General features: G+C 39.1%; 1 protein-coding gene across 6 annotated transcripts in view; it reads right to left on the reverse strand.

Annotated features, from left to right (window-relative positions):
• DYM (dymeclin) overlaps window positions 1–17,382 on the reverse strand; it is a 351,049-nt gene that overhangs the window by 54,649 nt on the left and 279,018 nt on the right. For all 6 annotated transcript variants that reach the window (XM_042910992.1, XM_042910997.1, XM_042910996.1 and 3 more), the window contains one exon: window positions 9,025–9,207. In XM_042910992.1, the coding sequence (XP_042766926.1) occupies window positions 9,025–9,207 (183 nt within the window). The remainder of the gene's footprint in view (window positions 1–9,024; window positions 9,208–17,382) is intronic.

The raw sequence follows: 17,382 nt of genomic DNA on the forward strand, positions 1-17,382 counted from the left end.
TTAATTCAGTATCTATTAAAGATACAGAACTATTCAGATGATCTATGTCTTCATGAGTGAGCTTTGAAAGTTTGGGCCTTTCAAGGAATTTGTCCATTTCATCTAAGTCATCAAATTTACTGGCAGAGATTTCTTATGGTATCACCAATTTTCTTTTCTTTCTTTTTCAACTGTACTGATTTTTTTGTTCTCATCTTTATTATTTCCTTTTTCTTGTTTTGGGTTTAATTTACTCTTTTTAACTTCTTAATGTGTAATCTTATAATTTATTCAAGACCTTTCTTCTTTTCTAATAGAAGTATTTAATACCATAAATTTCCCTTTAGCTGTATCCCACAAATTCTGATATTACATTTTCATTTTTGCTAACTCTAAAATAGGTTCTTTTATGGATCCAAAAATCCTCAACAAGATACTAGCCAACCGGATCCAACAATACATTAAAAGAATTATTCGCCACGACCAAGTGGGATTTATACCTGGGATACAGGGCTGTTCAATATCCACAAAACAATTAACATGACTCATCACATCAATAAAAGAAAGGACAAGAACCACATGATCCTCTCAACAGGAGAGAAAGCATTTGACAAAATATAGCACCCTTTCTTGATAAAAACCCTCAAGCAAGTAGGGATAAAACGATCATACCTCAAGATCATAAAAGCCATATAAGAAAGACCCAACGCTAACATCATCCTCAATGGGGAAAAACTGAAAGCTTTCCCCCTAAGGTCAGGAATGCAACAGGGATGTCCACTCTCGCCACTGTTATTCAACACAATGTTGGAAGTCCTAGCCTCAGCAATCAAACAACACAAAGGAATAAAACGCATCCAAATAGGCCAGGAGGAAGTCAAACTTTCACTCTTCCCAGATGACACGATACTTTATATGGAAAACCCAAAAGATTCCACCAAAAAACTGCTAGAACTAATCCACGAATTCAGCAAAGTCGCAGGATATAAAATCAATGCACAGAAATTCGTTACATTTCTATACATCAGTAATGAAGCAGCAGAAAGAGAAATCAAGGAATTGATCCCATTGATAACTGTACCAAAAACCATAAAATACTTAAGAATAAACCTAACCAAAGAGATGAAAAATCTCTACATTGAAAACTATAGAAAGCTTATGAAAGAAATTGAAGACACAAAAAAATGGAAAAAGATTCCATGCTCCTGGATAGGAAGAACAAATATTGTTAAAATGTCGATACTACCCACAGCAATCTACATATTCAATGCAATCCCTATCAAAATAACACCAGCATTCTTCACAGAGCTAGAACAAACAATCCTAAAATTTGTATGGAACCAGAAAAGTCCCCGAATAGCCAAAGTAATCTTGAAATAGAAAACTGAAGCTGGAGGTATCACAATCCTGGACTTCAAGAAATATCAAAAAGCTGTTAATCATCAAGATAGTATGGTCCTGGCACAAGAACAGACATTCATATCAATAGAACAGACTAGAGAACTCAGAAATGGACCCACAAACGTATGGCCAACTAATCTTTGACAAAGCAGGAAAGAATATCCAATGGAATAAAGACAGTCTCTTCAGCAAATGGTGCTGGGAAAACTGGACAGCGACATGCAGAAAAATGAACCTGGACCACTTTCTTACACCATACACAAAAATGAACTCAAAATGGATGAAAGACCTAAGACAGGAAGCCATCAAAATCCTCGAGGAGAAAGCAGGCAAAAACCTCTTTGACCTTGGCCACAGCAACTTCTTACTCAACATGTCTCCGGAGACAAGTGAAACAAAAGCAAAAATGAACTATTGGGACCTCCTCAAAATAAAAAGCTCTGCACAGCAATCAGCAAAACTAAAGGGCAACCGACAGAATGGGAGAAGATATTTGCAAATGACATATCAGGTAAAGGGTTAGTATCCAAAATCTATAAAGAACTTACCAAACTCAACACCCCAAAACCAAATAATCCAGTGAAGAAATGGGCACAAGACATGAATAGACACTTCTCCAAAGAAGACATCCAGATGGCCAGTCGACACATGAAAAAACGCTCAACATCACTCATCATCAGGGAAATACAAATCAAAACAATGAGATACCACCTCACACCCGTCAGAATGGCTAACATGAACAACTCAGGCAACGACAGATGTTGGCGAGGATGCGGAGAAAGAGGAACCCTTTTGCACTGCTGGTGGGAATGCAAACTGGTGCAGCCACTCTGGAAAATAGTCTGGAGTTTCCTCAAAAAATTAAAAATAGAACTACCCTACGACCCAGCAATTGCACTACTAGGCATTTATCCAAGGGATACAGGTGTGCTGTTTCGGAGGGGCACATGCACCCCAATGTTTATAGCAGTGCTATTGACAATAGCCAAAGTATGGAAAGAGGCCAAATGTCCACTGACGGATGAATGGATAAAGAAAATGTGGTATATATATAAAATGGAATGTTACTCGACAATCAAAAAGAATAAAATCTTGCCATCTGCAACTATGTGGATGGAACTGGAGGGTATTATGCTAAGCAAAATTAGTCAGAGAAAGACAAATTTCATATGACTTCACTCATATGAGGACTTTAAGACACAGAACAGATGAACACAAGGGAAGGGAAGCAAAAATAATATAAAAACAGGGAGGGGGACAAAAACATAAGAGACTCTTAAATATGGAGAACAAACAGAGGGTTGCTGGAGGGGTTGTGGGAGGGGGGATGGGCTAAATGGGGAAGGGGCACTAAGGAATCTCCTCCTGAAATCATTGTTGCACTAGATGCTAACTAACTTGCATGTAAATTAAACAATAAATTAATTAATTAAAAAAATAGGTTCTTTTTACTTTTGACCTCCTCTTTGTGATGCATAAGTGCACTGTTACTTTCTGAATATGTGGGGGTATTTTCCAGATGTCTTTCTTACTGATTTCTAGTTTAATTTCCTTGTGGTCAAAGAACATATTCTATATGATTTCAAGTCTTTAAAATTTGTTGAGGTTTGTTTTATTTCGGGTCTGTGCTCTATCTCAGTGACCGTTCCAGATGCACTGATGATGACGGGTGGGATGTTCTATAATTGTCAGTGAAATCAAGTTGGTAGTATTGCTTGGGTCTTCCGTATCATTACTCATTTTCTATTTACTGTATTAGCTATTGAGACAGAAATGTTGAATTCTCTAATTATAATTATGGATGTGCTTATTTTTTCTTGCAAGTCTATCAGTTTTTGCTTCGTGTATTTTGAAAGCCCTGTTGTTAGGTGCGTCCACATCTGGGATTGTTATGTCTCCTTGGTAAATTGACCTCTTTATTGTTACATGGTGTCCTCTTTATCTCTGGTAATGTTCTTTTTTCCGAAGTCCACTTTGCTGATAACACAGTCACTCCAGCTTTCTTTTAATTAGTGCTTGCATGATCAAACTTCTTTCAGTCTTTTACTTTTAACCTGTCTAGCTCTTTCTACTTACAGTGAGTTTCTTATCGACAGCACAGAGTTAGATTCTACCTTTTATCCAGTCTGAAAACTCTCTTTTAATTGAGGCACTAAATGCGGTTATTGACAGGGCTGGATTTAAATTTATCGCATTGCCTGTTTTCTCACTGTGCCACTATTATTATCATTGTGACTTTTTAAAAGTTTATTTTGAGAGAGAGTGTGTATGCACGAGTGAGCGCACATGCAGGGGAGGGGCAGAGAGGGACAGGGAGACAGCAAATCCCAAGCAGGATCCTTGCCGTCAGCGTGGAGCCTGATGCAGGGCTCAATTTAGTGAACTGTGAGAATCGTGACCTGAGCAGAAATCGAGTGGGACGATTAACTGACAGAGCCACCCAGGCACCCCTTTCTACTATTATTTGTTTTGCTTTAAACTTGCCTTTGGATTAAATATAATCTTATGATTTTATTTCATCTCCATCTTTGGCTGACCAGTTCTCTCTTTCTCAATTTTTGTGGTTGGCCTAGAGTTTATAATAGACATCTTGCACTTATCAGTCTACCTTTGAAATACCCTTTCCCACGTGAAGACCTGAAGAATTTGGCCCCACCTGCAAGTTACCATTTTGCGGATCTTGGAAGGATATGGAGATTTCTGGGTCAGTGATGAAGGACAGTTATTAGTCAAGCAACAGCAGCAACCAGAGCACTGGCCTTTTTTCACGGGTTCTGCAAGCCCCAGTTTGCACAAAGGTGGTTTGAAGAAGCTGGATGACCCCCCCCTCCCCACCCCCATGCAGTAGCTTATATTATAGGAAGAGAACCGTGAGCTCAGGGAGCCCAAATCTTTTATAATGGTCAGTAAGCAGGCCTACCTTTTGCTCCTGAGGGAGACACAGACATACCCTGATCCCACCCTATGTTCTCTTTGCCTGGGACACTCTAACCCCAGATATCTGCCTGGCTTACTCTCTACCTCCTTCAAGTCCTAGCTCAGATGCACCTACTCAGAGACAGGCCTTCTCTGACTGTGCTCTTTTGGTTTGCAATTTCCCACCCTTATTCCAACCAGCACTCATTCTTCCTCCCTTTTTTTTTCCCTTAAGCAATTGATAGATATTGATGTCATTTACTGAGATCAGGAAAACTGCAGAAGAAAGAGTTGATTCACTCTGTTTCATTTTTTGAAGAAAACAAAAGAATTCTGATTTAACCTTGTTCAAAATTTGTGGGATTGTTTTTTTTTTAAATTTTTTAAAAATGTTTATTTATTTTTGAGACAGAGAGAGACAGAACATGAATGGGGGAGGGTCAGAGAGAGAGGGAGACACAGAATCTGAAACAGGCTCCAGGCTCTGATCTGTCAGCACAGAGCCCGACGCGGGGCTTGAACTCACAGACCACGATCATGACCTGAGCCGAAGTCGGACGCTCAACCGACTGAGCCACCCAGGTGCCCCTATGTGGGATTGTTAGGTAGACAACAGAATGCACTAGTCTGGAGCTCAGCAAGGATGGTCAGGTTTGGAAACACACAAAATCTAACATGAATTTTACACTGTCCAGAGATAAAAATAGTTCTTGCCTTTACCACACTATACGACTTGACTGTTCATTGCCTCTGTTCCTTACTGATATGCAGCCATGAAATTTCTTTCATGTCTTCTCTCATTTGGTGCGGTAATTTGATTGTCCTGCTACTTAATTCAGCCAGATCATATCATTTTATGGGTTAGATGGGAAGGATATGTGGCAGTGGCTAATAGAAATTTGGCCACTTGAAACACATGTCGATCTCCTTCCATGGAAGTTAAAAGTGCTCCAAGGTTAGTCTCTCCTGTCTTAGATATTCAACATTGCTGAATGTCTCAATGAAAAATATCAACTCTGAACTGCCTGTCAGCTAAAAATAACAGCAATTCATAGTCTACCAACACTTTTCAAGGTTAACTCCACGAAAAAAGATAGAGCAACGGCTTGCTTGAGCCAAATTTCAGGGGGCATTTAGGGCAGCGGAGGGGAAGGCAAAGTGCTGAGAGAGACAAAAAGTAGGGATGTTATTTTTATCTCTATCGTGGCATTCTTTCCAAAATATGTAAAAGAGTTTAAAATGCTTTTTGAATGATCTTCCATTGTGCCCTGCACTATTTCGGACGGCAGCATTCAACAAAAAGTTGTTGGAAAACCTGCTCGTTTGAAATCTTACGTCAGGTTATTCAAGTGAATGCTGCAAGCATAGAGAGTCTCTGGTAAGAACACCCGGATTCGAGGCCTGGCTGAGTGACCTACTGGCTAAGTGACCTTGGGCCGACCATTTTGCCCCTCAAGCTCAGGAGAGTGAGCGCTGGGTGGATGTCCAGTTAACACGCTGCTTCATTTCCACATGGTCACGCACCGTGTGAAAGCACAGCAAGGTCCCTTCTGTTTCCTCACCTTCACTCTGGTTCTTACATCTTTCCAAGGAAACGAAGTTTCCTGCATGGTTCTCCCTGCATGGTTCTCGTGTGTCTCTTCAAAAACCAATATGGCCCTTCTGAGATATTTTTTTAAGGATGTCATCTGTCTGGTTACTGAGAAGGATCCTCAGTTCTAACACTGGTGGAATAAAGACCGATCGGACATCATTAGACGTGATCCTGAGAGAGAAAGGAAATGGTGAAATCTCTGTGGATAGGACTAGATGTTTTTAGGCAGTGTACGAGAAACTGTGGGAGCATTTAGTCAAGGGGTTCGGTAGGTGGGCATGGTAATTTCACACATGGGCATGGGCTTTGTCATCAAACTGCCTGGTCTGAGTCCTGCCTCTATGACTTTAAGAATATGTGACTGTGAGCAAGGTAAAATCTCTCTAAGCTGGTTTTATCTATAAATTGAAGGTTAAAATGAGATATACTTCATGTACACCCTTTTCCCAGAAAGCTACTACGTAGTATACACTCTTGCCAACGTGACGCGGTCAGCCGAGAAAGAGGAAGACACAGGAGCCAAAGTCAGCCGAAGGAGACAGGGGAAGGAAATTCCCAGGAAGATGTTGCAACCGGGCAGGAGAACCAGAGCACCGTGTAACTGGGGCAGAAAGCAGGTCTCCAAGAAGAGAATGGAAACAAAAACTTGATCTGATCTGCTTGACCATTTTGCGAGGAGTTTTAGAGTTATGGCTGAAAGTCTGTCGCTGTGTCCATGACTGGATGCATGTAACACATCATCAAGAAAGGCCTAGAATCCAGAACACATCAAGTATCTGCACAAAGATAAACAACAGAAAACCTGGCAAAGGATTTGAATGGAAACTCATAAAAGCGGAAACCCGTAAGAGGTGGGGGAAGAAATGCTCATCCTCGGTGGTCATCAAGAAATTGCAAATTAAAACTATAATGAGGTGCTATCACAAAACTGACAAAACTAAGTGCATGTGAAGTAACAGAACCTCTCATACACCACTGGTCAGAGAGTCAACAGTAGCCCCCCACGGAAAGCACTCTGGCATAATACACATTACCTACTAAGCAATTCCACTTCTGGGCGTACGTCTCAGAAAAGGGTATGTGCCTGTGCTTACTTATGACCAAACTCACATACTTTAACCGTGTAAGAATTTAACTATCGAGGGGCACCTGGGTGGCTCAGTTCGTTGAGCGTCTGACTTCAGCTCAGGTCATGATCTCACGGTTCGTGAGTTCAAGCCCTGCATTGGGCTCACTGCTATGAGCACAGAGCCTGCTTGGATCCTCTGTTCTCTCTCTCTCTCTGCCCCTCCCTTGCTCATGCTCACTCAGTCTCTCTCTCTCAAAAATAAACAAACAACAACAAAAAGAATTTAATTATTGAATGTTTTCTGAATGTAAGTAATATAAGGACAAGGATGTTGGCTCTTCAGTTTACTCTGGTGCCTGGTATTGTGAATCAGATTAATTACTCAAGAAACGGTTGTGGAATCACAAAAACACTAATTAGAAAAGAAATATGCACCCCTGTGTTCACTGCAGCATTATTAACAACAAATTATGGAAACAACTCAAGTGTCCATCACAGATGAATGGATAAAGAAGATGTGGAGTATATATACACAATGAAATATTATTCAGCCACAAAAAAGAGTGAAATCTTGCCATTTGCAACGGCATGGATGGATTCAGAGGGTATCATGCTAATGAAATAAGTCACAAAAAGACAAAAACTGTATCGTTTCACTCATATGTGGAATTTAAGAAAAAAAGCAAATGAAGAAAGGAAAAAAGAGACAAACCAAAAAACAGACTCTTATCTAGAGAAAACAGATGATCGCCAGGGTGGCGGTAGGTGGGGGCATGGGTGAACTGTGTGAAGGGATTAAGAGTACACTTACCATGATGAACACTGAGTAATGTACAGAATTGTTGAATCACTACATTGTATACCTCAAAATAACAGAACACTGTATTTTAGTTATACTGATATTATAAAATAAAAAAATCAAAAAAAGAAATATCCTATTCACAGTTTCCTCAGAAGTGTTTGTTTTCATGCAATATCTTTAGCATTTAATAAGATGATCCTATTATATATGGATGATTTTTTTCTTCTCATTTGCTCTACTACAATAAATAAATTATCAATAGGAAAGGCTGGTTGCTTTCCAGGGTCGAATGCTACCTGCTCATGGTATTTGGTTTGCTTGATAAACTACTGAACATATTTTCTGGCTACTTTCTTTAAGCTTTTCCCTAGTATGTTAAGTTAATTAGTAGGAGATTAATCTGTGAGAAAAAAAGGAAATAGTTGTGGAACCAAACTGAACTGGAAAACACTAACACAGCAATAGAAATTACAGCAAAAACATTTTTAGAAAGGACAGAAAGGTTATAAACCTGGGAAGAGTGTTTAGACATACTTACCAGAGAAATTCATAAAAATGATAATGAAATACCACTTCTGATATAAAAAGACAAATATTAAAATAATTATACTACTCAAAGCTGCAAGAAGAGTGTAGTGAGACAAATCCTCTCGTAGATCACTCGTGGAAATAAGATGATTTACAGGTGTTGCTGGATTTACAGGTGTTTCTGCCCAGTGTTTCTGGAGAGTAGTATGGCAGCGTGTGTTGAGTTTTAAAAATAGTGATATCCTCCAAAAATAAAAACTAGTACAATTCCAGTTCTAAGACCATACCAAAAATATAACTGAATACAGGGGAAATACGATTTATTTATAAACTGTTCATTAATTATGAAATAATATAAAATATGTGAAACACCCAAAATGAGCACAAATGGAATAATGGTTAAATATTCTTTTGGGACATCCGTTATCTTATACGTCACACAGATACTAAAACGTGAGATTTTCAAAGAATTGATGATACCACAGAAAAATGTTGATGATCTAAATGCTAAGTAAATACGGCAGAATATATTCTGTATAAAGTATGATCTCGATTCTATTAAATAGTGTGTGTGTAATGCACACGGAATACAATAATTGTTATGGCAGAACAGACTACAAATCTAGTTTATGTTCAAAGAAGGGATTCTAACTTATGTAGTTTTTTTTTTTATCAAAGTTTGTTCAACTTTTTTAACACTCAAAAAAGAATCGTGGGATCTCCATTTACACTTACCAGATCGATATTTTGCATTATATCCTGAAATGAAGGATGAGTTCGAAACTGTTCAAAGAGATCTCTCTTGTAAAGCAGTGCGTACACCAAGTTTGGATTGTGGTGAAGAGAATTTGTCAGGCAGGAATTGATGATCTCTAACATCATTCGAATCACTTCTTCGATGACATTTAGGTCTTGTGCCTGATAAAGAAAGAAAACACACACAGTGTTCTTCTCGTTAACACAGAATTAATCAGACCAAGAGTAACTGCTTTAAAATTATAATGACATTGAAAAGATAATGCAAAAGAGATCATTTGTCAAGAATCTTTAGATTATTTTTCTGATTATTTTTGTCAAGAATCTTTAGAATCAGGTTGATCACTTACTACAGTATTTGAGTAAAAATCTTTTGAACTCAGATAGTCACAATTAGAAACTGAAATAATAAATCATAGACTCATCAATCTAGGAGGAAATGTGGTGCTTACTGAGGCCCTTACTTACTAACCTCTTGTTGGTATTCCCATATGGCATCACCCTAAATCATTAGACTTCCACAGTTTAAGGTGGTGGTTGGGTCTTACCAATTCCAAGAAAAGTGCCTCATTCAGAACATGACCTCACTTCTCTACACTGTCATGTCGATCTTTCTGTTTACAGATAAATAGCCTACTGTTTTGTCTCTTTTTCCCCAGTCAATAGTCTTTGGGAATCTAAACATGAAATAGTTACAAGACAGCAAAAACAATCAACAAATCTCTTGGAAGAAAGGACAACGGAAAGAGCAAAAATATAGGTAAATACAACACTTTCCTTTTCCTCTTGAGTTTCCTAAATTATGTCTGAAAGTTACAGCAAAAAATTATAACATTGTCTGATGTGGTTCTTGATGTTTATAAGCGAATATCTAAGACAATTATACTATAAACCAGGGAGGGCAAAGGGATGTAAAGACAGAAAAGGTTTCTACTTCTCTCTTGAACTGTTAAATGTCAACAATACTGGATTGTGACAAGTTATGTATGTATACTGTTTAGAGCAAATCTACACAGAGATCCACACAAAAACAGTATATACATACATCAAAATGGAATTCTAAAAAAGTGTTCAAGTATCTACAGGAAGGCAGAAAAATAAGACAGGCATACGAAAAATAGGGAACAAACAGAAAACAGAAAGTAAAATGGCAGACTTAAGCTCTAAAATATCTATCAGTAATGACATTAATTGCAAATTGTGTAAATAATTAAAACTCAAAGTTTTGCAGAGTGGATAAGAACACAAGACTCAACTATATGCCAGCCCCAAGAAATCTCAAATAGAACTCACTTCAAAATATAGTTAGGTCAAAAGCAAAAGGAAGAGAAAAAGATATACCATGCAAATATTAATTGAAAGAAATGATCTGATCTATTAGTGTCAGATAAAGTATACCTCAAAGACGGTATGGCCTGCAAAGTAAAAAATATTCACTATCTGGTCCAGCAGACAAAAAGCTATGCTTATTTGCACACAACTTATCTCCACTTGTACAATGTATACGAAGTATAATGTCCAGCATTCAATCGAAATGTACAAGACAAAGAAACAAAAACCAAGTAAAAACAATTCACATCCAAGAATCAAAGTAACCAGCATTATCAGACTGACAGAAAGATATTAAGAATATCTAACAAGAAATTTTAAAGAACTATAATTTACAAAATCTATCATGATTGATGGGGAATTTTAGTAGAGCTGAAAACTGTAAGAAAGTGACAAATGTAAATGCTAGAATTTTAAAAAATATAGGGGTCCCTGGGTGGCTCAGTTGGTTGAGTGTCCAACATAACTCATCAGGTTATGATCTCACAGTTCATGAGTTCAAGCCCCACATTGGCTGTCAGCGCAGGGCCCACTTCAGATCCTCTGTCCCCTTCTCTCCCCACCCTGCTCTCTCTCTCTCTCTATATATATATATGTATATATATATATATTCATATATATATAATATATATTCCTATATATATTTTATATATATATATAATATATATATATTATATAATATATATATATATCAGCAGTAAAGAACACCTAGGTGGGTTCAATAGCGGACTTCACAGAGTCTTGAAGAGATAATGGCTGAGCATTAAAATAATGAAAGAATCAAACAATGATCTTCTAAGAAGCTCAGAGAATATCCCCCCACAAATGCACCCAAAACAAAACAAAACAAAACACACATCCAGATACACCATATTCAACTTTGAAAGCCAAAGACAAAAACACATTAAGTACGAGACACAAGGGTAGGAATTATACGAGGGAGCTTGGAGAAACGACACAAGCTGATCTAAACGGAGGGGCATGGATACAGTGCTGAAGAAGAGTCAAAGAAGAATTCTATAGCTAGCAAAAATATCTTTCAAATGTGAAGGTGAAATAGGGATTTCTTTCACACTAAAATAAGCTGAGATAATGTAGGAGACACCTGTACTGTGAGAAATGTACAACAATTTCTTCGGGCATTAGAATGAGTATAAAACCAGACTGGATGGTAGACCTACACAAGGAAATAAGGACAGTTTTATTTTTTAATCATTCTAGAAGAAAACTGGTCTCAAAAGTAAAATAGGAACAATGTATTATCAGTTTATTGCATATGTAAAATACATCACAACATTCTCTTACTAATGGCCATCCAATCAATTCCTGTCTCCTCGTTTCTACCAGCAATGATACAGTAAGTGTATTGGTAGATCTGCCCTTACGTCTGTCTTCTGTCTGTCCTTGGGGCTTATATCTGTCCTTCCACCTCTCTGGGACAGGTTCCAGGAAAGGGACTGCTGAAAATATTGGATTTGTATCGTGAATAGATGTTGCCAGATTGTTGCTTAAAGAGCAATGACAACACATGTACACTGTCATGTAGGAAGGCTTATGCCTGAGTTTCTCATCCACATATATAATCATCTCATTTAATAGTCACTGTCTGAAAGATTCATCACTTCTGGACAGTTATGTCAAAATTTCCCCAAATAAGAAAGGGTTTATCTATTCCTCCAAGCGATTCACATATTCAGAGTGACTCTAGGTCCATGATTGTCATCTTTAAAAAACCAACAACACATTTTTATCACTATCTACTGTTTCTCTCAATCCATATTGTTTATTTTATGTGCTTTACTGATATTAACGTTGTTGTACCACCTTCATTTTTTTTTTTTTAACATTTGCCAGGTATATCTTTAACTTTCAAGCCTTTAATTTTCAAACTGTCTGTGTTACTAGAAACATATATACTTAAAAGCAACTATATAGCTAGGTTTCAGAGTTTGTAAATCAAATCTGTGGGGCGCCTGGGTGGCTCAGTCCGTTGAGCATCTGACTTAGGCTCAGGTCATGATCTCGCGGCTCGTGGATTCAAGCCCTGCGTCGGGCTCTGTGCTGACAGCTCAGAACCTGGAGCCTGCTTTGGATTCTGTGTCTCCCTCCCTCTCTGTCCCTCTCCTGTTCACACATTCTCTCTCTCTCTCTCAAAAATAAATAAACATTAAAAAAAAAATCTGATAGCTTCTGAATTTTCAGTGAGTTTAGTTCACTTACATTTGTTGTCATTGTTGGCACCTTTGCATTTATTCCTTCCATCGTGTTTTGTGACTTTTAAATCAGTTAGCTATTGCCGTGTGACAAACTACTCCACAGCTTAGCAGTGTAGAATAGCAATAATCATTTGGTTTGCTAATGATCTGGGCTGGCCTTGATGGGGACAGCAGGTCTCTGCTCCATGTGGCTTCCCATGGGGATGCCTGACTGTAGGTTAGAGGCTCTCCTGGTATGACAGCTCACACGGCTGGCAGATTGGTGTGGCTTGTGAGAAAAAGGGTGGGAGGTGTAGCTGGGGAGTGGGGGCAGGGTCTTTGATTCTCTGCACATGGTCTCTTCTGGGTGGCAAGAACTTCCTCACAGAATGATGGTTCCAAGAGATCTAATTATCTATTCTCAAACTTTTATTTAATTCTAATTCCCACAGAAAACGATCCTGACCATGGTAATTTACAAGTTATTTGCTACTATGACTGGATTCTGGTGCAGGTACCTACTATGCATGGCAATAAGCAAATGGAATCCTTCCTGCTTCATTTTTAAAAGGCATTGTTGGGCAATAATCACTACTTGTACAAAGATGAAAAATAAGAGTAAGAGTTTCTTTACAATTTCAGAATTGTCCAAATCTCAATATTTAAACAGACCTAAATGTTATCTAATCACATCACCATTCGGGTGTCAGAATTTCAAATGGTATTTAGAGAAGATTGCTATTTGATTTTTTTTTTTTCCATGACGATGAAATGAAATAGCACTTGTAAAGCCCTTAACATAGTATGTAACACACAGTAAGGACCGCACCATGTGAGTGTTTTTTTAAAAAAAATAATAATGTATTTGAAAGATGAAAAATCATGGTAATTTCAGCCATTATATAAAAAGAAAAAGATAAATGCCTTTCCAAAGTTGATAAATTAATTCAATTACTGTAACTATAAAGAGTTAGAAATCACATTTCTTAGTCTTAAATATAAGCCCTGATTTCCACTTCTATTAATTTATAAAACTGGTCCATTACAGGGCATGTATAGAAAACCTGACTTACGTTTATGGAATTATGTAAGGTTTTTATAAAAATATGTGTCTTCAAAAACCAATCATGTTTCCCGTGTATTGTGTCAAAATCAGCTCTCTCAGGGAAAACCTGATGGCTCACCGGGAGAGCAGCAAAGTATGTGGAGAATGTCATGTCTTTTTCATTCATGGGACTTTGTTTTTAGCACATACAGTTTCCATTCTAGAAACGGATCCCAGATCAGACTTTCTTCTCCAAAAAACCCCCCAGAGTCTCCCCAAAAACAAAAAACCAAAAACACATACTTATTTAGTTGTGCAAAGTCTCAAAAAAGGGACCCCGAAAAATGGTCCCATGTTCAGATGTTTCTGACGGTTTTTGTACATGTTGGTAATGAACACTGAACAGGTTCTGTGCGAAGCTGTGATTTCACATCTAACAAACAGGCAGGCAGTTGTGGGAGGATCTGACCCTGTCAACAGTGCTCAGGGTTGCCTCATTATATAAACTTCCTTTTCCTTTTAAGAGGGAATTTATACAGTTAAATAGTTTCAAATCATTTATTTTTAGTTTCCTTAAGAGAAGCATATGTATCTTGTTTGTATTAGTTTTGGGGGGATTCCAAGAGAGTTGTCTAAATTTCCTGCATTTTCAGCAGAAAATAAAACCTTCAACAAAATTAATGGGACTTTGCCAAAGTGGGGATGAAGGGGGAGGAAATGCACAGGCAACGCTCTTTTTAAAGTTAATGTGCAAATGGCCTTCAAAGCCAATCATTTGGTGATAGACTCTTGTTATCTTTATGTTGTTAATTTACTGGCACACACACTAAAAAGCTTTGTGACCATGTTAGTTCTAGCCAGAACTGGATTCGCCCCCAAATATCAAGCTTCTGATAGCAAGAACTAGCTTTATATTACATGGAAAACCGCAGCTGAAGAATAAATCCTGTGACCAGAGGAGACAATGTGTAACCTTAATAACGCGGGAGTAGGGGAGTGGTGGGGGGAGGCAGAGCAAAGGCACCACCGGCCTCGGCCTCGTGTGGGAATGTAAAACGATGTGGTCTTTTTCTTCATTCTTTGGACAGGGTTTGAACGTGGCCCACAAGCCTAAACTAGAAGCCTGGGAAGTCTGTTATTTAAAACATGCTTACTGGTGGCAGGAAGGCAAGATAATGGTGGCTGCTAGGGGACATTGGCTAACTTTACATGTTTTTCCATACCTGGAAAAGAGCCAGAGAACTCGCACAAAAAAGGAATGTTCTGATGGAAATCCAACTAAGTTGCAGCCCCCCACAATCCCATTACCTTAGCAGGCTCCTCACACGGGGCGTAAAGTGGGGTGTGGGGCAGTGCTGTTCTGATTTCCTCAGGCCCTCGTACGGGCAGACAGCAAGCGGACATCCAAGCCTGGAGTTTTTTTGTTCTGTTTTTAAAAATGTATCGTTTTGCCTTAAGAATTAGTATTCATGGGGCGCCTGGGTGGCTCAGTCGGTTGAGCATCTGACTTCGGCTCAGGTCATGATCTCACGGTTCGGGAGTTCCAGCCCCACGTCAGGCTCTGTGCTGACAGCTCGGGGCCTGGAGCCTGCTTCGGATTCTGTGTCTCCCTCTCTCTCTGCTCCTCCCCTGCTCACACTCTCTCTCTCAAAAATAAATAAAGGTTAAAAAAAAATTTTTTTTTTAAAGAATTAGTGTTCATTTCCACTCTTCTTCAAACTGTATTGGTGTTTTATCATAAAAAGAAAGATTCTGGGGCGCCTGGGTGGCTCAGCTGGTTGAGCGTCAGGCTCTTGATTTCAGCTTGGGGCACAATCCCAGGGTCGTAGGATCAAGATCAAGCCCCACGTGGGGCTAGGCGCCGAGCCTGGAGCCTGCTTGGGATTCTCTCTCCCTCTGTCCCTCCTCCCTCCCTCTCTAAAACAAAACAAAACAAAACAAAACAAAACAAAACAAAACAAAACAAAACAAAACAAAACAAAACAAAAGAATTTAAAAAGGAATATTCTTTGACATCCTATAAAGTAAAATCTGAGTGAAATAACTCCCTAGTAAGATGTATCTTTTCTTTATAACGGCTTTGATGTTCCACTGTGTGGCTCCCTCATCCCAATCAGAAAGAGAAGAGCCCCGTTCTAGTCTTAGCTCTGCCTACAATGAGCTGTATGACCTTTGTTAAGTCACTTCACCTAGGTTGTAGTTTTTCATCTGCAAAAACAAGTGCTTATAAGATTAAAAAAAAAATCCCTTGCTGGGGCGCCTGGGTGGCTCAGTTGGTTAAGTGTCCGACTTCAGCTCATGGGTCATCTCGCAGTTCATGAGTTTGAGACCCACGTCAGACTCTGTGCTGACAGCTCAGAGTCTGGAGCCTGCTTCGGATTCTGTGTCTCCCTCTCTCTCTCTGTCCCTCCCCCACTCGTGTTCATTCGCGCTCTGTCTCTGTCTGTCTCAAAAATAAATAAACATTAAAAAATTTTTTTTAAAAATCCCTTGCTACTTGGGAGTCTTCGCTTCCATAGAGAATGCAGAAAACACTGAATTTAGAAAGCAAATTTTATTAGAGTAACCAAACACATAATTAATGTAGAAAAATCTTTAGGATGACCTCAAACTTCAGTAAAATTCAGAATTTACGTTAGATTACCCCAGCACCTTGAATAGAGCCACTGTTAGTTTAGAAGGGAAAACCACTCAACAACCTTTGAGAGTAAAAATGTGTAAGTCTGAGTTTGAAAATAATCATTCTCTAAACCCTGTGGCTTTTATCATGCATTAAATGTCAAGGTTTATTATCTTTGATATTGTTAATGCACAAAAGGGAAATCATTCCTTTATTTTTTACTTAAAAAAATGTTTTTTAACTTTCTTTATTCCTGAGAGAGAAAGAGAAAGAGAAAGAGAGAGAGAGAGAGCGAGAGAGCGAGCATGAGTGGAGGAGGACTAGAGAGAGGCAGACACAGAATCCAAAGCAGGCTCCAGGTTCTGAGCTGTCAGCACAGAGCCCGACGTGGGGCTTGAACTCGTGACCTGAGCCGAAGTTGGACGCTTAACCAATTGAGCCACCCAGGTGGCCCTAGGGGAATCATTTCTAAACGTGGGTGCCCTTTTTTCATTCTTTCTCCCTAAGAAGAGTCAGTGGTGCTAAGAATCACATATAGGAGAGTTACAGCCCAGTTAAAAAAAAAAAAAAATGGAAAAAGGAAGACCAGAAGTAGCTGCCACTCAGTGGAGAGAGGCTCTAGACTGGGTTCTAGCCCCAGTTTTGCCATAGACGGGACAAGTTACCATCCGGGCCTCGGCTCCTTCAAATGTGAAATAAGTGGGCACTCTGGGGCAAGGCAGGGAAGCACGATAAGGGACCCACACTGGCTTGTGCTTAGGATGTGTGAAGATCACCTCTCTCACTCTACCAGTGAGAAAAAGCCAGATAATTTAGTAAATCCTAAGTCTTCTTGAGGCCATCAGAGAGTAATTTTGGAAGTCCATCAAGTGACATGAACTCCCCAGAGGGACAAGCCCCTCTAAAGAGAGAAGGAGCACACACACCCTCTTGTTTTTGGCAAGCACAGGGGGAAGACATGGTCTCCACACAAGCTGGTAGCAAGAAATCAGACACTATTTCAATACGTTCTTAAAGGCTAAGTGTGGTCTAATGTGTCAGTCTGGAAAGCTGGAGCCCCAGATACAGTGGAGTCTGCACTCACTTGAAAGCTCTTTTCTCCCAGCCGTCACCAGGTGCTCAGGAGAAAGGCTGGGTGTGGAGAAGGA

The sequence above is a fragment of the Panthera leo genome, chromosome D3 (genome assembly GCF_018350215.1).
Source record: "Panthera leo isolate Ple1 chromosome D3, P.leo_Ple1_pat1.1, whole genome shotgun sequence".
Classification (NCBI taxonomy): Eukaryota; Metazoa; Chordata; class Mammalia; order Carnivora; family Felidae; genus Panthera; species Panthera leo.